The sequence below is a fragment of the Pan troglodytes genome, chromosome 17, assembly GCF_028858775.2.
Source record: "Pan troglodytes isolate AG18354 chromosome 17, NHGRI_mPanTro3-v2.0_pri, whole genome shotgun sequence".
Classification (NCBI taxonomy): Eukaryota; Metazoa; Chordata; class Mammalia; order Primates; family Hominidae; genus Pan; species Pan troglodytes.
The window spans coordinates 59,962,665-59,987,147 of NC_072415.2; the positions used below are offsets into that span (position 1 = coordinate 59,962,665).

Sequence of the window (24,483 nt, forward strand, 5' to 3'; positions counted from 1 at the left end):
CAGTGAGGAAAGTGGAGAGGAAGAAATAGGGCTCTCCAAATCATCAAGCAGGCAACAATGGTCATTGATTATTCTTCATTGTTCTGGTCTGTAGGAGCGCCAGGCAGAACAGAGCTAGCGGCCAAATCACCGATAAGCTGGAGCATCAGGAATCAATGACTAATTCACATAGGAAATTAAACTTCACAGAAAACAGTGAAGAGCAGCAAAAGAAAAGCCCTTGGACCCTGTAAAATGCCACAGATGCTGTGGGGCCTTGTGGTTGTGACCAGTACGGCAATGCACAAGCCAGCAGTCCATTTCCTGCACCAACACAACAGAATGAGACATGCTACCCGCTCCCCAGCACTCTGTGGGAACCTCCCAGTTACAACCTGACACACCTTCAAGCCTGGTCTGCCTGCAGCCTTGTTCTAAGGCATCACAAAGAAGAAATCCAATCAAGCAGATTCTATTTGAACACCCAATGCATGTCTGTATTATCCACTCCAGTCTGGGTCTCCACTGGAGGCTGAGGGTCTCTGCACAGAGGAGTGGGGCACAGGGAGGGAACACATGCTGGAGTAGCCACCCTCTGACTTCATCTCTGCTCTGGCCAAACATGAGGTTTGGCCCAGCTGCTCTCTCTAGATGGCACAGCCTGGGTCAAATCACTAGGAGTGGAAGGATAACTAGGCAGGAGGTCTCTAGGTAGAGCTTGTTGGAGTATGAAGAGAGGCACGCATGGTAACAGGAGGCACATCCTATCCTGCTATTGACAAAGATGGCACCTCAGGACTCTAATGCAAAGTATGATGTATCCAGGAGGCCCAGCTGCATTGATCTTGACACCGCCTGAGACCTGGCTCAGGGATGTCAGGGAGTTGAGTGGCTGGAGCTGGACAGACCTGTGCTCAGATCCCAGCTCTATCCTTGATCAGCTGTGTACGTCCGACCTAATCAACCAACCTTTCTGTGCCCCAGTGTCCTCATGTGTAAAACAGGAATATAATAGTAACTCCTGCCTCAGAGGGTGGTTATCAAGATTAGGGAGATAAAGTACTTTGCTAGGGGCTCAGTAAACATCAGCTATCTTCCTTGTTCAAGTTCTCTATGGAGAACCCTGGAGAGTTGCCCGAGTCTCTGGCTCTCTGGGGTGTGGGTGGGGAGCTCCTATGTCTTTTCATGGGCATCCAGATATTGTCACTGGGGGCTTGTGGAGGCGGTGCATTTTCTGTTCTGGACATCTGACTTCAGAAGGACAGGCCCCAGAAGGCTCGTCCTTGCACCTGCAGGTGTCACAGCCATGCAGCCAAGCCTGGCAGAGGGCAGGGCATGGGGTGCCCACCCCCTCGGAGACCCCAGAAACCCTCCCTGCCATGTTACTGCCCTGAAGGCCTTCCAGTGGAACAAGATATGGAGGTGGAAGGCAGTGATACTGACGATCCTGACCTAGTGTGGGTCTAGGCTAATGAATGTATCTGTGTCTTAGTTTTTAACAAAAAAAATGTAAAAAAAATTTTTTTTAACTTAATTTTTAATTTTTCTGGGTACATAGTAGGTGTGTATATGTATGGGGTATATAAAATGTTTTGATAGATATGCAATGTGAAATAAGCACATCATGAAGAATGGGATACCCCAAAAATAAATTTTAAAAATAGAAAAAAGCTTACAGAATAAGGATATCAAGAAATAAAAAATTTTTGTAGAGTTGTACATGTTTGTGTTTTAAGCTAAGCCTTATTACAAAGAAGCCACAAGTTAAAAGTATTATTTATAAAGTAAAAACATTACAGTACTCCAAGGTTAATTATTGAAGAAAAGCAATTTTCTAGTAAGCTTAGTGTAGCCTAAGTGTATGGCTTACAAAGTCTACAGGAGTGGACAGTTTATAAAGTCTATAGGAGTGGACAGTTTATAAAGTCTACAGGAGTGGAAAGTAATGTCCTGGACCTTCACATTCACTCACCCCACACAGCTTCCAGGCCTGCAAGCCCCATTCATGGTAAGTGTCCTATACAGGTGTGCCATCTTTTACACCATATTTTTATTATCCCTTCTCTATGTTTAGATACACAAATACCATTGTGTTACACCTGCCTATGATATTCAGTACAGTAACATGCTGTACAGGTTTGTAGCCTAGGAACAATAGGCTATGCCACATAGCCTAGGTGTGTAGCAGGCTACACCATCTAGGTTTGTGTAAGCGAAATCTATGATGTTCACACAACTACAAACTCACCTAACGATGCATTTCTCATAAGGTACCCCTGTCATTAACAGATGCATGACTGTATATGACATATATGCATGATTACATATAACGAATTTAACATATTTACAAAGTGACTACTAAATATATGGAATCAAATTGATTTAAAAGGCTACTGACTCCATATATTTGTGTCATATTTCTCATATAAAATATATTTAAGGATAACCTTATATTCATAAGTGTCTAAGGAACTTTACTCTCATTATAAATAAATTGTAAGTTAAACTGGCCAACTCTAAATGTGTGCTTGACTAAAGTTAGGCTGGCAGAGAGCTGAGTTCACGGACTACATCGTTTTACTGAATGATGTCATACCACAGCCTATCCCAGGGACACTGTAAGAAATGGTCTCAAGAACCAGCATTGTATATATCACTGTAGGATATGGTGAAGGATGTGGCTTGTCACGTCACAGATTATGAAAGCCCACAGGAAAAACAAGTCAGCACCACGGACAGCTCCAAATCCTCTTGAACTGCATGGTTCTTTTCTATTAAGAACTCTCAAGCCACTCAGTTTTCTTCCTGTTACTGTTTGCATAGAAACTTGGTGCCAAATTTGCATCTTTTCTTTCCAGGTGGGTGTACAAGGCCTTAGGATATGAATGTTGGGTGCTAGCCTTACCCTGGTTTTATCTTTGTTTCCTCCCTTACTGACTTCTTGGCAGTGAGGATACATTTTTAGAAAAAAGCTCCCCAGGGGATTCTAGAGCACAGTCTGGGGATAGGAACCCTACTCTAGCCAGATCATGGTTATCAGTGAATTTTTGAGCTAGATGTTACCTTAGAGATCTCAGGCGAATCCCCTTGGAAGAACTAAAGGCCCAATCATTTCCAAGCTATCAGCTCTGGTTGTGAATACAACTGAGACAGAACCCAGGCCTCTGTCCAGTGGGCCCTCTGTCTACTCCCTATGCTGTTCTCACAAATACCTTGGGACACCTTCACCTGTGGTGTCCTTGGTGTTCGCAGATCCTCCCCTTCTGGCTTAGAAACCTTGTGTGACCAGAGGACCGCTGCCTAAGTTGTCTCCAGGAATTATAGGGAAAAAAAAATTCACTTGCAAACAGCTGGCCCCATCTGCTAAGAGATTGCAATGAAACAAGCCCCTGTATAGAGCTCTAATGGAGATTATGTCAATGCTTCCTCTTGTAACAGAGTGTCAAGCATGTTATTTGACACTGGGTCACACTCCCCACTTTAAATGCCAGCCGGTCCCAAGGACAATGCTATCTGTATGAGCATGAACCCAAACTAAGGCTAAGAGTCTCCCTTGGACTGAGGAGTTCTCCTGACATGTTCCAAGAGTCTCCCAATAGCTAAATATCTTATAGCTTGGTCAGAGGTGGCAGAACATACCCTGAAACCAGCCTGCCAAGTTTCAATCCCAGCCATGCTACTTACTAGCTGTGTGACCTCAGTCAAGCTACTTAACCTCTGTGTGCCTCAGTTTCTTCATCCTTAAAATGGGAATAATATTAATGTTTATCTCCTAGGGTTCTGGTGGGGATTAAATGAGTTAATACGTGAGAAGAGCACAGCGTGCCTAGTCAGGTAGTGCGGGCTAGGGCACAAGAAAACAAGAGCTTATCCACTCCTCCCGTCTTTTCTGATCACCCTCTACACACAGAGCATCCTGCCCAGGGTAGCTAACACCTGCCACCACTCACAGATGTTTGCCAAGCAGGAAGCTTAAGGCAAAAAGCTTTTTTTATTTTTTTTTTAAATAGGCCATTTAAATCTGCTTTTCTTTGATTTTTCAAGCACGTGGACTGTAAAATGCTATATTTATTTTTATCCTCTCAAGTTAACTTTAGAAATCAGCAATGCCAATGCAGAGCCCCAAGGCTGGAAAGCAAGGGCTCGGGGAGCCAGCATGTACACAGGGCTCCCAGCAGGGTGCAGCGGTCAATGCCTACTCATCCCTGAGACTGCACTCTGGCTGGAAGGTTAACTCACAACATTTGACTAAGCAAGTCTTTTCTTCCTGTCAACAGCCACAACAGCCACTGCCACCTTGGCATGCTTTGTGCTTGTGTTTTTCAAAGGGCCAGTGCCAGACAGCAGACCTTTTTCTTTGCACTCTTTTCCCTCTGAGTGGATGTGCCCTCCTTCCTGACCTGGTGTATCACAGCAGGCTGACCAGGGGCAGGCACAAGCCCTGTGCCCACCCTGTGCCTGGGCTCTCTGCCTTGCTTCCCCAGTAAGGAGCCAAGCCAAACAAGGCACCCTGTAGAACTAACACAGAGAAACACCCAGTGACAGTCTCGTCTCAGAAAGCCTTGTCTTTTGCAAGAGCAGGGAAACAGAGGCATTCTATTGCTATCTCTGCACCACTTTTGGGCTCCTGTTCAGGGCAGCTGGCTTAGGTGTAAAATGCTTTTTTCCTGCCCTACTGGGTCATGAGAAGCTTTAAAAATGCCCAGTATAGAATAGATACATTAAATCCCAATGACTTCCAAAGCCATACCCACTCTAAAATTCTGTTTCTCCATGCCACACACACTCTTCATGTCCTTTCCTTCCCTAGGAGGCACCCTCTGGGGCACTTCAGAAGCCTGGTTCTGTGGCCACCTCTACACCCTGCATGGACAAAGTAACAGTGGGCCTCCATTCAACTCTGGGAGCCAAACGCAGCAGTAGGCATGCACGGGAAAGGACTGAAACCCTTCCGTAATGTTTGGGTTTAAAAAACCCGCAATGCCCTCATTATGGCTGTGGGATCAGAGCTCGGGTAGGATCCTGGTCCCAGCACTTTCTATTTATGTGACTTTGGAAAGGGACTTGATGTCCCTGGCCCACCATTTCCTCATATACAAAATGATCTCACAAAATTGTATGAAGATCAAATAAGAGTGAACACAAAACACATATCGCAGAGCTTGGCACATGGCGGGTGCTTGGAAAATCCTTAGGATCAATGCTGTTCGGCCTGTTGGCATGAGATTTCCTCCCTTATGATACAGCATGCGACATACGTCACAGCCATCCTCTGTCCAGCAAGGCCATCAAAGCACCTGAAACAGCCAGGCATCCAATAAAGGTCTTCTGAAGGGAAGGAGGCCTGGCCATGTGGGCCACCAAAAAGTGGGGGTCCAGGTTTGTGCATGCATACATGTGAGCCTCGTCTATTCCATTAGACAAAGCTGAGTGTTCTGTGCTTGTCTCGAATCTCTTGTACTACCTTGTACAGTACCCAACCCCCTACAGGGATATTTAATCAATGGCTTGTTACTCCTTTGATTGGCTGACATGGGAAGGTGGCCAGGGTAGAAAGAGGACAAAGCTTAAAAATAAGAGTGCTAACCACTTTTCAAGTTTCTCCTACTGCATACCAGGCCCTGCATATGCATTAGACCATTTATTCTTCTTTCAGCCCTGTCAGCCCCATTTTATGGATAAGAAAAGAGGCTCAGAGTAGTCACATCAGCCACTCAACTTTTAAGCAGAAGAACTGAATTCTGATTTCCAAAGCAAACACTCTTTCCAAAAGAGGCAGACAGACAGATAGGCAGACAGAGAGGCAGAAGGGCAAAGTGATGCAGAGCATGGGCTCTGGAGCCAGACAGCTGGGGTTCAAACCTCGGCCCTGCCACTGCCACCTGTGCGACTTTAGGATGCCATGTGCCCTTCCAGTGTCTTCAATTGTGCAAAAAGGGGGATGGTAATACTTGCCGTAGGAGGGCCGCTATATTAGACAAGCTACTCCAGACAAAGCGCCAGCCCCATACCCCACACACCAGCTGCTGCTGCATTGCCCTATGTCACCCCTGAAAGGGCAAAACACCAGCACCTTGGGCTAGTGTGTCAGTTTCCTATTGCTGCTGCAACAAGTTACCACCAAGTTATGACTCAAGATAGCATAAATCATTATCTTACAGCTCTGGAGGTCAGGAGTCTGAAGGGGTTGGCAGGGCTGCATTCTTTCTGGACGCTCTAGGGGAGAGTCCATGTCTTCGTCTTCTCTGGCTTCTCAAGGCTGCCTGCATCCCTCCCACCTCTGATTCTGTCATCACTTCTCCTCTGAACTTGATCCTCCAGCCTCCCTCTTAGGAGGACCCCTGTGATGATATCAAGCCCACCTGGCTCACCCAGGATACTCTTCCCATCCTACAGTTCTTAATTTAATTGCATCTGCAAAGTCCCTTTTGCCATATAAGGTAACACACTCACAGATCCTAGGGCTGAGGGTATCTTTAGGGGTCACTGATCTGCCTGCCACAGTTAGTATCTGCTGTGGTCTGAGGACATCTGTGCTCCCTTGGGTCTTCGGCATGTGCAGTTCCTCAAGGAAGCTGTGGGCTCTCTCCAAATGCTCCAGTACCCAAGCCCCCGACACCCAGGTAGGGAGCTGCAGACACTGACCTGCTCATCGATCTTCCGCTGCAGCTGGACCACCTTGTTCTCCATGCCCACGTTGAGACGTTTCAGATGCTCTGCTGAGCGGGCCTCAATCCTGAGGGCCTTCAGCTCTCGCCTGGCCTTGAGCATCCGGAAGGCACACTGGATGACAATGGCTGCATCCCGCAACCGCTGGAAGCGCCTGCGTGCCATCCAGCCCCGCACGTGCTTCTGGATGGTGGTGGCCTTGTGCTCCATGAGGACCTGGCAGGAAACAAGGACACACATCTTGTGGGTTTGCACTGCAGGACAGGAGTGAAGGAAGAATACATCACTGCCTGTGGAGGGAAGAGGCCAGAAAAGCCTTGGTTCTAGGAGTTACACAGAGAATGTGCCCCCTAAGATCTAAGGCTTTGGTGGTTGTTTTATAACACATTTCAGCGAGGTTCTGCAGCCCACATACCCACAGGGAATCAGCTGTCAAACTCTTTTCAGCTTTGTTTTACTTTTTGTTTTATGGGTTAGGAAACCACAGTCTGAAAACCTCAAGGTTGTAGGGGCCTAATGATCATCCACTTGCTCTCTACCCATTTACCAGGTGGAGGTCCCCTCCTGGTGGCACTGAGCTGGAAGTGAGATACTTCAGTGAGTGTCCACAGCAGGCTAATGGCTTATAATTACAAACTTGGTGTGTAACTCACTGGTTTTTTTTTCTACCAAGTTAAAAAACCACTCAGGATATGAAAGCATCATCAGTGTGCTCGCCCTAATACCTGGTAAAATAAATGTTTGTGGAATAAATGAGTAAACAAGCCAACAGGCTGAGCAATGAACAGTGCCACAGCCATGAGTGACAGAGCTGGGAGCCACATCAGTGCTAACTCTTTGCACATGCTGCCCCTGCTGAGAAACTCCCAAACATCACCTGCCCCTTCCATGGGAGCAGCACACCGACACCATCCATCACCCAAGAACACTCACGGAACCTTCTCCCAGTGGCCTGGGTTTGTCTACATACTACACCAGGGTGTGCTCCACCCTGACCACATTTTTATTATTATCAATTTAGTGCTTTACTTTTATTATTTAGAAAATCACACCTTCTGTGATCATAGAAGAGACAGATGTTCATTTAATGAAAAAGAAAACCATTTTAGACATTTCCTTCCAATTCGTGTTTCAAGTCAGCTCTGTGCTTCAGATGTGTTGGTGTTACCTGGTTGAACAGATGTGTCCTGATGTGGGGCTCCTGAACCCAAGGGTTTTGGCTTCACTGGAACAACACAAAGAGCAAGAACCTGGCAGGGAAGAGGTCGGGGCCTCCCTCCTGACCTCACCATGTTGGGCTTCAAGCTCCTGATCCGTTAAGTGGAGGAGTTAGACCTGATGATGCCCAATACCACCGCCTGCTCTCAAGTGTAAATGAGCCCTAGGTGGGTCACCTGGCCCTGCTGTTGGCTGGCCTGGGCCCTCAGGCAGGTGACCTGGCTTCTCTGAGCAACTCAGGTATCAGAAGGGGTGTGAAAACTGCCATGATTGGATGCTGGGCCCCTTCAAAACTCATGTTGAAATCTGATCCCCTATGTTGGAGATGGAGTCTAACAGGAGATGTTTGAGTCATAGAGGCAGATCCCTCATGAACAAATAAATGCCCTTCCTCAAGGGTGACTTCTCACTGTTAGTTCTCATTAGAGCTGCTTGTTAAAAGAGCCACTCTTGTGCTTCCTCTCTCACCATGCGACCTCTGCACATAACGGCTTCCGCCTCCCACCATGAGTGGAAGCAGCTTGAGGCCCTCTCCAGAAGCAGATGTTCAATTGTGAACTTTCTGGCCACCAGAATTGTGAGCCAAATAAACCTCTTTTCTTCATAAATCACCCAGTCTCAGATATTGTTATAGCAACATTTAATGGACTAAGACAACAGTATGCACACCCTTCCTATCTTGTGGGACTTCAGAAAGGATTTGGTGAGAGCAGAGACGTGAAAGCATTTAGAAAAAAGTTGGGAGTGCTTGACAGAGGTTCACGTTGGCAGTAATTCATCTGTTGCCACTTTAGTTCTGAATCTGCAGCCCTGAGGCCCTCAGAGTGGCTACCCACCTGGCGGTAGGTTCTCCGCACAAACATGGCCCGGGTGAAGGCCTGGATAACAACGGCAGCTCTGCGGACCCTCTGGTAGGCCTGGTGGGCCCTCTGCATGCGGTAATGTTTCTGGAGCACCACAGCCGCTCTGATCCTCCGCAGGTGCTCAGCCAGCCTGGGGAGCAAGAGGAAACAGGCAGTGTCAGAGACAGAGTATTGACCGCCCTGATGCAGAGGACTCTGAGACATCTGCAAATGCAAACCTCTCCCTCTGTGGCCCTACCTGGACACACCCAGGGGAAACCAACTCTCTTCACCCCTAACAAATGTAGCAATGCCTTAGGCATTTGACACTGTGGCTAGAAAAGCAGTGTTAGTTCTTTCCTTATGGTCTCGAAAGGCTTCCCACAAGCTTCAAACTCAGTCAGTCTGACTTCCTCTATGATCCTTATCTGAGCACTCTTCTACCTCACTGTGCCTGGGCAGTCCTCACCTACTTCACCAGTAGCATTCTACATCGTGTGTTCACATTGCTGCCTGTCCTCTGTACCTCCCCAGGCTTGGAGATCCCAGGGGCTGTGTCTCCATCATCCTGGACCCACTGTAGGCACTGGGTAAGTGTTTGCTGAGTGACTAAACCTTCACAGGCCCAGAACAATCTCTGTTTCCTTTATCTCCTCAACCCTTTCTGCTCGGGATGCACTGAATGTGGCCATTCCCTCTCCTCTCTTGCCTTTCTGCCTTCCCATCTCACCTCCCAAATAAAGCCAGTCTAACACTTCCTCCCCTTCTGAAGGGTCTTGTTTGCTGCCAGGCCTATAACAAGTGCTCAATTAGAGACTCAGTGTGAAATGCTAAAAAGGACCTTGGAAATCATTCAGCAAAGCCTCAAAGGAGAAAGTGACCCACTCAGCCCATGTGTCACCTGTTTGCTGAAATGCATCTGATTCCCTAGTCTAGCTCTCTGTTTGGCCTCCAAACACAAGACTTTGTGGCAATTATTGTCACTTCTCTAAGGAAATTCCTTTCTGGAGAGGGCACTGGACTTGAACCAGGCCTGGGCTCAAAACCTAACAACCGAGGGTAGGGTCAGAGGGCAGGCTGTCTTCAGCCTGTCTTGGCTGACACACTCCTGCTGCTGTAGTGCCTCATCAGCCCAGTGTCAGTGAGGAAGGAACCCTGCAGTAGTTTCTTCTGCTCAGGGTCGAGCTGGGGGCAGGCAGGGGAGGCTGACTGGCATCCTGACTCAACCCCTAGGTCAACATTCCTGCTTAGACAAGCCACTCTCTCTCCATCCTGGCTTGTGCAGTAACTCACAAAAGGGACCTCCCAGGACCTTTGCAGCCCTAATCACCTGACTCCGAGGCATTATGAAATCTGTGGAATAAGTAATGAGGCCAAGCACAGGTTAACTGTGCCAGGCTGTATTGGTCTCTTTTCCTAAAAGTAGTTAGTTTTTTACTTTGGGGTTCAGGCAAAGGGGAAATGGTTGGTTTGTGGCAAAACCAGCTGGTTCTAATGCTGGTAGGATGGAGGGAGCCTGGGGAAACCAGGAGATGTGGAAACTAGACCTACCCCCTGAGGTGAGAAGGCATTGATTATAGGGATAGGCCCAGCTGCCGAGGAAAAGCCAAGATGCAGACATGGCCCCAACAGGAACCACTCTCAGCACAGAGGAAGAGAGAAACCAAGTAGCTGAGAAAGGCAGACCCCCATCTTCCCCGCCATGATCTGCTGCCCTGATCTGCCCCAGCCTGGCTCACCTGCGGGCCAGGTGTCCTCGGCAGTACCTCTGCAGGGTTAAGGTAGCCCCCTTCAGCCTGCGATATTTCACCTTCTGCAGCCATCCCCGGACAGTTTTCTGGATCATGATGGTGGCTGTCCGGAACTTGTCAGCCCGCAGCTTCTCCAGGTAGGCCACCTGGCCTGCTCGAAAGAAGATCTTGGTGCGGCCAAACTGGAACTTGTCGGGGTCCTTTACAAGGTAGGCAGGGGATCTGGTTGGTCACCAGTGAGCAGAGAAATAACATGGCCCATACCACCCTTGTTCTTCCCATGCAGAATCCCCTGGCCAGACTTCATGCACCCCTCTCTGTAGATGGACACAAAGTCTCAGCATTTGCTTAACAGACCCCAAGACCCTACTACGGGCCAGACTCTAGAACATGGCAGTCAACAAGACGCCTGCCCTCAAGGAACTGACATCATGGTGAGGGCAGACAGACAAGCAAATAAAGATGCTTTCTGTTTTCAGAGAATGGTGAGGAATATGAAGAAAACAAACTGGGGGCTGGTGAGCGTGGGATGGGGATGTTCAAAAAGGATGCTCAAGGAAGGCAGCTCTGTGGAGGTGACAGCTGAGCAAAGACCTAAATGAGCTGAAGGAGGCAACCACAGGAAAGAATGAAGGAGGAAAGTTCCAGGAGAAGGGCAGAGTGGATGCCTATGTCCAGTGGTGCAACTGCTGGGTATATCTGAGGATCAGGAGAGCCAGGATGGCTAGCTGGGGGAACTGAAGGTGATTGGTGGGAGGAGCCAATCACCAAAGGCCTTGAAGGTTGCAGCATAAAATTGGGGTGAGAGCCACAGGCAAGCTTTGAGCAAGGGAATGACCTGATCTGATCAACATTTTAAAAAGATTATCCTCAAATGGCCACACAGTTGTATGCATAATTACAGGATGCAAATAACCCCCAAATAAAACTATGAGATTGTTTTGGACCTGTAATTACTGTCTTAATTACATCCATTAGGTTAAAATTAGTTGCCCTTCCCTGGGCTCACCCCTGTGGATGAGGAAAGACAACCCAGCAGGGTTCCTGTGGACAAGCCTGGGACAGAGCACTGGGAGAGTAACCCATGATGACAGAGCTCTTTGTAAATCAACTGCCATCTCATTTTGCTCACTGGCATGAAGACCATAATGAGAAAGGAAGGAATGAGCCAAGTCCAAGGAAAATACACACACAACATTGCGTTTCATGTTGGCAAATGGCCCTGAAAAATGCTGAATCATCATTCTTCATAGGTTAAGCCCTATTGGGTTACTAGGAGTCGGGTTCCACACACAGGGAAGGCTGTCCTGCCTGAGCTAAGGCTGAGCTTGCAGCACAGCTTCCAGCTTGAGTGTCACTGACTGAGTCCCCGGCCTGGGCCAGGCTGCTCGTGAAGCTGGCAAGAGTGGGCTCTGGGCCTAGCTCTCCTCTCTGTGTCTGCTCAGAGCCATGCACCCACTGGGCCTTCAGCTCATGCTGAGAGGAACAGGGGCTGGATGGGACTTGGGAGCTTTGAGGCAGCCACGGCCCTGCTTTGATCTCTGCCCTGCTTGGGGAGGCTCCATGGCTCAGCCAGGAGGGGTTAGGAAGCCAAAGCAGGGTAGCTAAGCTCCTGAGTCAGGGAACAAGCCTGGGTCCTCCAGTTTAAGCAGAGCCAGAGGCTGGGGGCTGCCTACCGCATCCAAGCAACAACAGTACCTGCGCTTCATTCCCTATTCTGGAAAAAAAACAGGAAGGGATGATATGCTCTGCAAGGCCACTTTTTCTGAACAAGGATTTCTCTGAGGGTCTCACCTGCTCCACTGAGACACTCATCAGCCTCATCTCCACACTGTCCTCACCCTGTGTGTCTCCAGAACATCTCCCACCCAGATCTGCTTCCTCTAACCCTTAGAACTGACTGTTGACTGATCAATCAATCAATCATCTTTTGAGAACCTTTCTCCAAGAGTCAGACCACAGGGGGTGAAAGCAAACTTAGCAATCCATTCCAAGCCACTCCTTTTACTTCACAGATGATAAAACTGAAGCCTAGAGTAGTGAAGTGACTTGCTCAAGGTGACTTGAGCAAATATCAAAGGATAACCCCAGATCTGGGTCTCCCAGGCCCCAAGTCTCCAACTGCAGCATCCCCTTTCGTGACACTGTCTCCTCTACACAGTGCTCACACACATCCTTGTGCTCCGTGGGCTCCCTGCAGATGTTTGTTAATACACTCCTTCACCACTGTGATGAAGATTCAGCTTGCACGACAGCCAGTCTCCGTGATGTGGTCCTCTACAGTTATGGCCATCGTCACATTAGACTATTATTAATTCTGGAGGGTAGGGTCCATGTAATGCACTCTTTTTATAACCCTCACACTAACCCCTCCAGATTAGAGTACAAAGAATTCAGTATGTATCTGTGGAGTTAAAGAATAAACAAATTCAGGTTAAGAATGATAGGGGCTATTCCTAAAATCCTTGCAGGGGAGAGGCCACCAGAATCCACTTTTCTCCCCTAAACAACCACAACAATTTATTAAAACCTCACTGACAGCCTAATGAAGCAGCCCCCAGCCTCAGGCTGCCCCTCCAGGAAGGTGGTCTTTAAGTGCCTGGTGCCTGCCCTGCAGGCCACCTTTGTCCCTACTTCTCATCGTTCTGTTCTAAAAGGTACTTAGCACTTGCTTGGGACAGGGTGGGGAACTGGCATGTGCCCCTCTAAGTTAACACGCAGCTCTGTCGAGTCTTAGTTTCTCGATACAAAGTCCCAGGTCACTCAGCATGAGAAGTATGGGTGTCCAGATGTGGCCCAAGAAGAGGAGAAAAATAAAAAGGAGGAAATAGAAGGCCCCAGGGAAATCTTTAGCACTAGTGTCTCTACTCAGTCTCCAGGAAGGATAACTGCACTCAGTGACATTACTCAATCAGACTGGATCAGAGGGCAATGTAGTTTAGACAGCGGGAGTTAGAGTCAGTCCACCTAGGCAACCTTGGGCAATTTATATCAGCTTTCTGTGCCTCAGTTTCCTCGTCTGTAAAATGAGGGTGATTTCTGTATATTCCTCATAGGATGAGCCATTACTGGCAGGTTTCTAGTCATGAGCAGCTCTTGGCTGGTTCCCATGCAGCCAGCTGCACAAACTCATGTATTCCTGTGACAACCAGGAATTGTGCTAGGAACACAGCCACAACAGGACCCTTGTCATTTATGTGTTCACAGTCTGGTGAAATGACAAGCCCTCAATTACAACATAAGGGGATGAACACAATAAAGGAAGGGAGGAGGTAAGTGCTGCTGGCCCATAGAAGATGGAGTAGCTAACAACATCTGGGAGGCTAGGAGGTATTTCAGAGCTCACTTTGGAAGAATACCACTTTGTCAGGCAGGCAAAAGAGGGGGAAAAGCGTTGCAGGCAGAGGAAACAGCATGTATTCCTATACTTTTCTTTAGGCAAGGCACTTGTTTTTTCATTCGTTCCATAAATATTAGGTAGGCTCCCCCTGTGTATTAGGCTCAGCACTCATAACTAAGGAGGTGGTGTAAACATAAAGACACTGTCCTCTACGAAAAAGGACAAACACATCTGGAACATAGGTCAGCATGCTATGGGCTCTAAGAGTGACATGAAGTGCCACATGCTAGACCACGGGAAGCAGGAGGGAGAAGCTGCACTGAAGCCGAGCACTGAGAAGCAGGCAGGCTCCCCGTCAGTGAAGAGAAGAGGCAGCTGTGCCAGGAAAGGCCCAGTGTCCTGAGCACATCACAGCAGCAGCCCCAGGCAGTGGCATGTGGTCCCGTTAACTGGAGGAGAGCCCAGTGTGGGGGCCGACTCAGCCAGTCTGATCCGGGTCCCCTCCAGAGTTCCCTCTTTGGGAATCAGAGGTCTTGGTGGTAATCCTGGAGAAATCCAGCAAAGGAACAGAAGAGGGAAACTATGATCCTAGACAAATGAGAAGGCAGCCACATGGCAGAGTGGGCTACTCACAGGCCCTGAAATCAGCTGACCTTTAACAGAGATTTTTCTTGTCCATAAAAGTAAGATGTTAAAATGTGGACACTGATAGGTGGACCACAGCAAAAACCTCGATCAACCAGAGTCCAGCTAACTAGAGCCCTTGATTAACCAGCCTGTTACCCCCTTACCCTGTTAAAAAAAAAAAAAAAAGATGGCATGGCAAGGTGGGCTAGTATTTAGGCTCTCTTTTTAAAAAGGCAAATTTACAGCTATGCATACATTTACTATAATATTCTGCAGTGTCTATAGCTAGACTTGAGCAGCTAAGATGATGCTGGGAAAATGGCTGCGACACATTTACAAAATAAAACATGACCTTAGATCCTGATCATCTGGCAATGAGCTACTCCAGATGGATAGATTTTCCGAACAGAAAACCTGAAAAATTAAAATTTCTGAAGTAATTATTTTTATTACCTTGTTCAAGTGATTTTTGATATAATTTAACCTTTATCGAGCCATTAATGATCATACTCTGCTGTAATCCCCGAAATGTCTGGCACCATGGAAATGTTTAAGGATTTGCCCCTCATAAAAGGCCCCAGTAGCTCCGCTTCTATAGTTCTCCAGTCTCAGCTGCCAGGTGTGAGTTCAAATTGTTACAATTAAAACATAAAATCTATTGCCTTACTTAAAACAAGTATCTGGGGGAGGGCCTGAGGCTGGTGATGCAACCAGCTAGATGCAGCAGCTACCTTCCCCTCTGCTGGCTTCAGGGCTAGGCCTGGGCTCCACATCAGAGCCCTTACCCAGGTGTACCAGATGGGCCGTGCTATGTAGCCCCTGAGAATTGGAGAAGCCAGAGATCCTGAGCCGGCAGCTTGCAGTTAGGAGTAGCCTCATCATAAACCCAAGCAAGCTGTACAAAGAATTCTGCTGGGGTTCAGTCAGGCTGGTGGGAAAAATGTTAGAGATAGTTATAGAAACAAATCTTCTTGGAAGGCCTAGAAGTTTGCATAACTTTGGTAACAGATCTGGCTGAAGGTGGCCTGATCCCTTTACCTTTAGATAAACAAATTAAAACAGTAATAAAGAAAGGCAGAGTAGTTTACCTAGCTAGCTTGTTTACTCATATAATCTTAAGACTAACCTTTGATGTACCACGGTTGTGTAACTGCTTTTTTACTTGGGAAGTCCACAATGTCAATTACCCTCTAGTGGTGTTGACTCAAGCTTTTGTTAACTAATCTTACTGAATAAATGCAAGGCTGACTAGCTGATCAGACTAGATCAGCTAGAGTCACAGGGCTAGAGTCGCAACTGTTTACAGGACTCAGCAGGGAGCCTGTAAGTGGCTCAGACCCTCAGCTGAACTGGCAGAGCAGAATATCTGTGTGTCAGTATACTTTATTAATCCGTCGCTGGGTCAGTGGTCTGCAAGGGACAGACTCCCTGCAGCTGGTGCCCTCGAGAGGAGTGCTGCCACAGAATTCCATTTTCTATGCCTGCTGAGCTGTGAAAAAGGTTGGGAAGTGCTCTAGATAGGTGAATGGGTTGCTTTTTTTTTTTCTAGTCACTGATGTAGGAAAATGGATTAATATCCCAGAAATAGATTCAGTAAGAAGGATGAAGACCAAAAAAAAAAAAATGTAGATAATGACACCACCCCCTCAATCTTTAGGGGACCTGGTCAGGCCTCTCCTGGAGCTGGGCTGTGTGGCTCACCTTGATGAGGTTCTCCAGGACAGACCTGCAGATGGCCTTTTTGTCTGTGTTGGCGAGCTCTCTCTTCTTGACCAGCACCCGATACCGGTTGAAAAAGTCATGGTAGGCCCACCTGGAGGGAAAGCAAAGGGGCGTCAGGTGACACATCCTGCCTCTTGGCCACACAAAAGCCATGAGTGACCTCAGACAGTTCCCTATGGGGTCAACACTGTGGCACAAAGTCATTCTCAGAGCAGCAAAGAACAGTTCCAGGGGAGTTTTGTCCTCCCCAGTGCCCTCCAAGAATTTCACTGTGAATGTGATTCTTGGAATTGTGGCTGGAGGGCTGGAAAAAAGGTGAGTTTTGAAGGTACTTCTTAGAGGACTAAACAGGAAGTTTATGCCTGATATGGTTTGGCTGTGTCCCCACCCAAATCTCATCGTGAATTGTACCTCCCATAATTCTCACATGTTGAGGGAGGTACCCAGTGGGAGATAACTGAATCATGGGTGTGGTTTCCCCCATACTGTTCTGGTGGTAGTGAATAAGTCTCATGAGATCTGGTGGTTTTACAAGGGGTTTCCCTTTTCACTTGGTTCTCATTCTCTTGCCTGCCGCCATGTAAGATGTTCCTTTGCTCCTCCTTTGTCTTCCACCATGACTGTGAGTCCTCCCCAGCCATGTGGAACTGTGAGTCCATTAAAGCTCCTTTTCTTTATAAATTACCCAGTCTCGATTATGTCTTTATTAGCAGCATGAGAACAGTCTAATATACTGCCCAAGCATGCAGTGCTCCACTCCTCAGAAGCAGGAGCCTTACCTAGAGCACAGCTTTATTTTCAAATGTTGGTTTTCTTATAGAATACTGCTCATTGTAAACAACTTTTTAAATGCAGAAATATGTACATTAACAAATAACAAGTGGTCGTATCCTAACCCCTGGAGAGATAACATGGTTTATGTTTTAATCAGTATAGAAGGAACCATTTTTCTCCCCAAAGTAGATTTTGCTTATGATTTTTTTCTTCTGATTATTAGAGTAATACAGGCCCACTGTAAAGAAAATGTCCACCAATTCACATAATTAAGAGCATTTACAACACCCCTACCTATGTAGGTGAGTGCTGTTTTGGTCTGTGTAGGAGGGGAATCCTTAAAGAAAGCCTTAAGTTTTCCCCTTGGCCTCTGAAATGATCTCTACTTAAACAAATGCAGTCTTTCTGATGAGCAAATCTGCTATTTCCAGGTAGGGTCTGTCCCTTTCTCATTAAGGTGGTCTCGATTCATACATATGCTCATTCTCCTGAAACTGATTCTTCTTTCAATTTTTGGGAGGTATTCAACAACTTCTTCATATAGTCATGTAGTGATTCAGCACAATCCCTACTCTAAGGAGACTTTGAATTTTCACTCTACATCCCTCTGAAGGTCAGTCCAGCCTATCCCCACTTTCTCTGTGTCCTCAGTGGAGGTGTACAGGCAGCCTCCCACCCACTCTCATCTTCCGAGGCATGTGCTGTCCATACCCCTCACGTGGAAGTAATTTATGTGACTGTCCAACTACCTGATATGGACAGGAGACAGGGAAATACTGGACAGAAGAGGACAGTTCCCTGGCAAAGGCCCTACCCTCTAGCCTGGATACCCGTGGCCCTAAATGAGGATGGGCATTCCTGTTTTTGCAACCAAAAAGTTGCCTTTTGGCCCACCACACCCCCTATCCTATACCCATATAAACTCCAAACCCCAGGCTCCAAAGGCAGACAAGGAGACAAAGAGACAAGCAGATCAATGGCAGAACAGCACGACAGAAAGAGAGAAGAGAAAGAGCATCTGAACACTGAGAGGAGTTCACCTGGGGGTGGTGGGAGAGGAGTTTGGCCACTGGATGGCCAAACTCCAGAGGAAGATCATCTTCCCACTCTATCCCCTGCTTCCAGCTCCCCATCCATCCCACTAAGAGCCACCTCCACCACTCAATAACCACCCCCCAGCAACCATCCTTCAGGTCCATGTGTGACCTGATTCTTCCAGGACCCTGGACAAGGGCCTGGGTACCAAGTGGGCACTGAGCTGGTTAACACTTAAGCCATCCACCGACGGCAGAGCTAAAACCACACTGTGACACTGGGGCTTCAGGAATCGCAGGCTCCCACCCCTAGATGCTGCTGTGGGGCTAGAGCCCAAAAGGGCTTGCGCCGGTTCCTGCACCTGCCCTTCTGCCTGCTCCCCATTCCATAAGGGGTTTGAGCTTACAGCAGCAAACAGAGAGCCACACCCCCATAGCACACCCTGTGATGGGGGGCCAGGGAACTCTCCTGTCTCATACTCAGGTACTCACTCATTTTGAGATATTAAAAGAGAGTAAGTGGATTGTATCCCTTCTCCTGGAGCACTTCTGCCTTTTAAGAGGGCCCTTTAAAAATGTTGTCCAAAGAAACAAGGTAAAAGTCTGGCCAGGTGTGGTGGCTCACACCTGTAATCCCAGCACTTTGGGAGACTGAGGCGGGTGGATCACTTGAGGTCAGGAGTTCAAGACCAGCCTGGCCAACATAGTGAAACCCTGTCTCTACTAAAAGTACAAAAATTAGCTGGGCATGGTGGTGGATGCCTGTAGTATCAGCTACTCAGGAGGCTGAGGCAGGAGAATCACTTGAAACCAGGAGGTGGAGGCTGCAGTGAGCCGAGATCATGCCACTGCACTCCAGCCTGGGTAACAGAGACCTTGTCTCAAAAAAAAAAAAAAAAAAAAAAAAAGAAAAAAAGAAAAAGAAACAAGTACTGTGGAGTATCACATATAGCTTTGGATTCAGCTGCAGCATGGTGGGCAGTATGGGCACACCGTGCTCTGGAGCAAGTTCTCTTAGAGCTCCAGATCTTCCAGCATTGCAGCCATTGGGTTCCTAGGAGGACTTGTTCCTCCCAGCAGCCTGGGATGAGAAGGAAAATGGAGGCTGAGCTCCTTGCCTTTCCCCCTCGTCATTGCTCCTTTGCAAACACTTTTCCTGGTCTGGTGGAAGATGTCTAACACAGCCATGGGTCTCAGAGAAGGGGTGAGTATAAGAGCAAATACCAAAATGACATCTCTCCCTTTTCCCTTTTTTTTTTTTATGTAAAATGGCTCCTTACCATTATAAAATTAAGTTTGAGCTATAACTCACATACTGTAAAATATACCCCCTTAGAGTGTACAATAATTGTTAGTATATTTGCAAAGTTGTGCAACTATCACACCCTATTCTGCCCTATTCTCCCCTCTTCACAGATCCTGGCAACTACTAACCTACTTTGTCTCTATGCCCATTCCCTCTTTAATTGGTCCCATGTGTCACGCACATAGTGGCACAAGGGAACAAGAGCCCGTATTCTGCTCAGAGCTCATGAGTCTTTACAAGGCCCTGCTCATCAGGTCCATGTGGATTCCCTTCAGAAGGAAGGGCGCAGGGCGCTTAGAGCACCGAGGCCTCTGTCTTATGCCCTGGGAAAGGGTTGCTCTGCCCTTTGCCCTTTACTCACCGAGCAGAAACTATTTCCTGTCCCTCTAGTAGTGGAAAGACTGTGAACCAAACCCATTGAGTTGCTGATTATCTCTGACAGGAGGCTTTAAAAATGGAAACATTTAAGGTTATTTGCCTAGCTATATATTGTTTTAATTATTTGATCATGTGCAATAAATATTCAGAACACTCCTAAGCCCTGACCCATACTTGAACAACTTAATGCAGGAACCCTGGGGAAGAGAGAGCCAGAGCTGACAAACTGCCCATCAGATGTGTGTTTTAACACACGCCAGCATGGCTGAATTTCTCCCAGGCTCTTCCTGTCTCGGCCCCCAAGTTTTAAATATAGACACTTCTCTTGGGGTAAGATGGATTTGGGTAAGAATCAGGTGGAAGAAACCATATGAAAAAGGGCCTCACAGAGTTCGAGTCCCCTTGGTCCCTGTGCTCACCATCCATCTTTGACTCTTTCGGCTTTGCTGACCCACCCGCTCAGGTGCGGGCTCCCCCTTTAAAGCTGCCCTGCCCTTTCCTTCCGTGTGTCTGAGGGCACTGCCCACATTATACACCATGGTTATTTGCGTACACACTTGCTTTAGTTCTCCTTAAGAGTTTGCAATTTCACTGGGGAAATAATTGAAGCATCATTTAGCTGGGCTAAAAACCTTAAATGCTTCTAATTTGAAAACCTCTTACTGCTGACAGATCCATACTCAAGGAAATTACTAGAGTGAGGAGCTGTGGCTGCAAAGACATCAAGGCCAGTACAGGACGAACCTGGAGAACAGGAGGACAGAAGCCTGGCTCTGATGCCGGCTGGCAGTGCGACTGGGGCCAGTCCCAGCCTGGATGCCTCCCCTCCGCTACCTGTACAGTGGAGAGAACATCACCCACCTCATACAAGCACCACAGGGCTTTAGTAGCCAGGGAGTTCAGGAGATGGGGCGTATGGAGAGCTCCAAAGCTTCCAAAGACCGGAATTCTCTTGTTTCCTGCCTAAGCCACTCCCTTCCCCTTTTCTCACAAAGGTATCCTTCACACATAGCTGTACCACAGACAGGGTGTGCAGAGAGGCTGAGGGGAGAGGAGATGCCAGCTCCTGTGTGAAGGCAAAACGTCCACTGAGAAGCACCACCATCGCTTCGTGGCCGTGAGGGTGGGGACACCCTCAGGAGGGACCAGGAGAGTTCACTACCCACTATGGGGTCTGGGAAAAGGGCTGTAAAGATGTCGCTCCCCGAAGGACCCAGCATCAAATGTGAATTCTCCTTTCGGTGGATTTCTGTGAGAAAACCCTCAGAGATAAAACTCTCCCAAGAAAGCCTCCCTCACCTTTAAGAGGAAAATCTTCAAAGTAAAGCTCAAGAGAATTTGTGATTCTTTTTCCAAAAATAGAGCTTTTTAAAGGGGCTTTCTGATTTGGTGGGGGACCTTTGGATGTGTGTTCATCGCAATCACCTAAAGCTGGAACAGCCCACTCATGAAGACCACGGGCTGTCCAGGGTTTCTTGAGGCTGCCATGACGGAATCTCCCCCTCTCACAGCATTTTAGCTATTTCCGAGTCCATTGTGGGACAGAGAGCATTCCACCTCGTGTTGTGGATATGTTCATGCAGGGGTAGCTCCTCTGCGAGACTTGCACCTCCTTCAAGTCTCTCTCTGATCCACGTTTAACCCTTACAGCACCTATTGTCATGGTGTCCTTATACTCAGTTGTCAATTACAGTTTTAAAAATGGGTATTCTCCTGACCATTCAACACGTTAAACCTTTCCTACCAGTGTTTCTCACAGAGGGTGCTACTGGCTTTGGGGCAGCACCTTTGGGTGTGGGACAGTCCTAACACCATGCAGCATCTTTGGATCATTATCCCTGACCCCATTCACTGAGACATCAAAAATACTCCCAAATGTTTGTAAAACGTTTACTCCAGACCATGGTTTGTAAACGTTTACTCCAGAAGAACAGGACACCTTCTCGACTTCCATCACCTCCACAGCACGACCCCCATCCTCATCAGATGGCCATCAAGATGCCTTTCCCCACTCGGTGTGGCTCTGTGGTTCATTGGCCAGGAGGCGTCTTTTAACCCAATCACCCAATCCTGGCTTGGCTGCTCTTCCATTCCATTCCACATTAATGGTGGGAGAAGAGCCCTCATCCCAAGTCTAGTGACTCCAGGAATGTAATTCTTACTCAGCCCTGCTCTCCCTGGATTCTGACTTGCTTGTCAGGGGCCTGGCTGAGCATTCTGGACTTCAGTGGCGTGCTTCTCCCAGAATCAAGGCCTTCGTCACCTGGAGTGCCTCTAGCTTGCTGGGGAGCAGGCGCCCTGACAGGGTCAAGGAGTCACAGCTGGGTATATGGGAGAAGCTCAGGACCCGTGACTGCTTCCTGGTAGGAAGAGGGAGAGATCAGAGACAGTAACAAAGGCCAATATGGGATGGGCCAGGACAGGCATTCAGCAGAACCCACCAGTCTGGAAAGATGTTTCCTTGTAATGAGCTCCTCAGGCTCAAGGCAGGGAGTGGTAACACGGCTGCTAAGAATGGTGCAGGAAGCGTAGTAGCTTTGGGATGTTGTTTGGCTAACGGAGCTCCCATACAGAGCCTAACACCGGATTTAACCATCTGCACGTGCAAATATTCTGCAGAACAACATGCCTGCTTGCAAGGGCCCCAATGGACCAATGTGGACAGATGGTATGGAGCTGCAGAGTTACAGCACTTCGTGCTTCTTCTCCCTCGGGCATGTTTCCTCATGAGGGGACTGGCTGGATCAGACAAACTCTAGAGTCCCTCCAGTAAGGCCACGGCATAAGGCCCTAAGTCACACAAATTCTATGACATCAGTCCACAAAAAGAATCCCTAAAGATGTCCTGATGGGTAACCTAAGGTTCCCTTAGAAAATGGTAAAGAATCCCTCAGAGCTCTTACGGTCAGAATTAGGTGGGTCAACCCATCCTTTCAGGTACTCCACTATACCATCATGCAAGCTAGCTGGAGGATTCCTGGTCACATGGAGGTGGAATGCAAGAGGTATGCTTATTTTCTAGTTAAAGAGCCTTACAGGAACCTATGAGCCTCAGTGGGACTTTGTTCCCTACCAGGTCTCACATGGAAACCAGCAGCAATTTGTGGGGCAGAATTGTTTGGCCATGCTGTGAGGCATACCTACCAGGACCAACAAGCTCTCTCTGGATATTGAGACATGGATAATCTTCATTATGCCACCAAGCAACATACACTTCTTTTCCTTTTTGAAGGAACAAATCAGCAGAGAAATAGATGATGCTGGATACAAGAGTTTCCCTTAGAAGTGTACTAGGGATGGACAAAATTTCTAAAGGGACATAAGAGGCCAGAATCAGAGAAGAGAGGGACACCTTCTCAAAGGCTCACAGGAACAGGCATCCTTAACCTGTGGACATGCGGTATGGTGGCTCTACCCTTTTCTATCTGGAGGACTTGATCTGATTACTTAACTTTTCTCGGGTATATTTCTTTATCCCTTAAATGAAGTTGTCACTGTCTACCTTGCCTTCCTCAATGGTCAATGTGATCCTTTCAACAAATGGTCCTGGGACAAATGGATAAATGCATACAAAAGAATGAGACTGGGCTCTTACACATAAATTAACTCAAAATGGATCAAAGTCCTAAAACAGTAAAACTCTTGGAAGAAAACATAGATGTTAGTCTTTGTGACCTTGGGTTAGGCAATGCACAACCTAATGCAATGACACCTAATGCACAACCAAAGAAATAAACAGATTTCTTCAAAATTAAAAGCTTTTGTGCTTCAAAGAACGCTACTAAGGAAGTGAAAAGATGGTTCACAGAATGGAAGAAAATATTTGCAAGTTGTATGTCTTATAAGGTTCTCCATATTCTTAATATATAAAGAACTCCTATAACTCCTATAACTCAACAAGAAGACAAGTAATCCAATAAAAAAAATGGGCAAAGGAGATCAACAGACATTTCTCCAAAGAAGATGTACAAATGGCCAAGCACATGAAAGATGCTCAACATCATTAGTCATCAGGAAAACGCCAATCAAAATCACAAGATACCTCTTCACACCCACCAGAATAGCTATAATGAAAAGGACAGACAAGAACAAATGATGAGAATGCATAGAAACGGGAACCCTCATGTACGCTGCTGGTAAGAATGCAAAATGGTACAGCTACTGTGGAAAACAATATGGAAGGTCCTCAGAAGAGGAGAGTGTTACCATATGACACAACAATTCCACTCCAAGGTATACCCTCAAGTGAAAAAATGTGTCTACACAAAAACATGTACACAAGTGTTCATAGCAGCATTCTTACTTCCCCAAAAGTAGAAACAACCAAACATCCATCCACTGATGAACAGATAATATAAAATGTGCTGCATCTATCTGATGAAATAATATTCAGCAATATAAAGGAATAAAGTACTGACGGTTGCTGCGCATGGATACATCTTGAAAACAGCCCTGAGTGAAAAGAGCCAGACACAAAAGGACACATATTATATGATTCCATTTATATGAAAAATCCAAACTAGGCAAATCTATAGAAATAGAAAGTAGGTTAGTGCTTGCCAGGGGCTAGGAGTGGGGACTATTAATGGGCACAGGGTTTCCTTTTGGGGTGATAAAAACATTCTGAAATTAGACAGTGGTGATGGTTGTATAACTCTGTATATAATGAAAATAACTGAAATTGAATACTTTAAAGGGGTGAATTTTATAGTAGATAAATTATATCTAAATTTTGAAAAGATGGTGAAAACATAAGAGGTTTGTGGGTGGCCTTTATAAAGTAATACATACGAGTTTTCAGCTCTGAAACTCACGGAGGGGTTCCTAGTGCAAAAGTTGTCAC

At 47.1% G+C, this 24,483-nt stretch overlaps 1 protein-coding gene across 4 annotated transcripts in view; it reads right to left on the reverse strand.

Moving 5' to 3' along the window:
• MYO5B (myosin VB) overlaps positions 1-24,483 on the reverse strand; it is a 371,041-nt gene that overhangs the window by 69,662 nt on the left and 276,896 nt on the right. For all 4 annotated transcript variants that reach the window (XM_003953284.6, XM_016933688.4, XM_054671932.2 and 1 more), the window contains 4 exons: positions 16,128-16,239; positions 10,448-10,659; positions 8,703-8,859; positions 6,625-6,864 (listed from right to left, as the gene is read on the reverse strand). In XM_003953284.6, the coding sequence (XP_003953333.4) occupies positions 6,625-6,864; positions 8,703-8,859; positions 10,448-10,659; positions 16,128-16,239 (721 nt within the window). The remainder of the gene's footprint in view (positions 1-6,624; positions 6,865-8,702; positions 8,860-10,447; positions 10,660-16,127; positions 16,240-24,483) is intronic.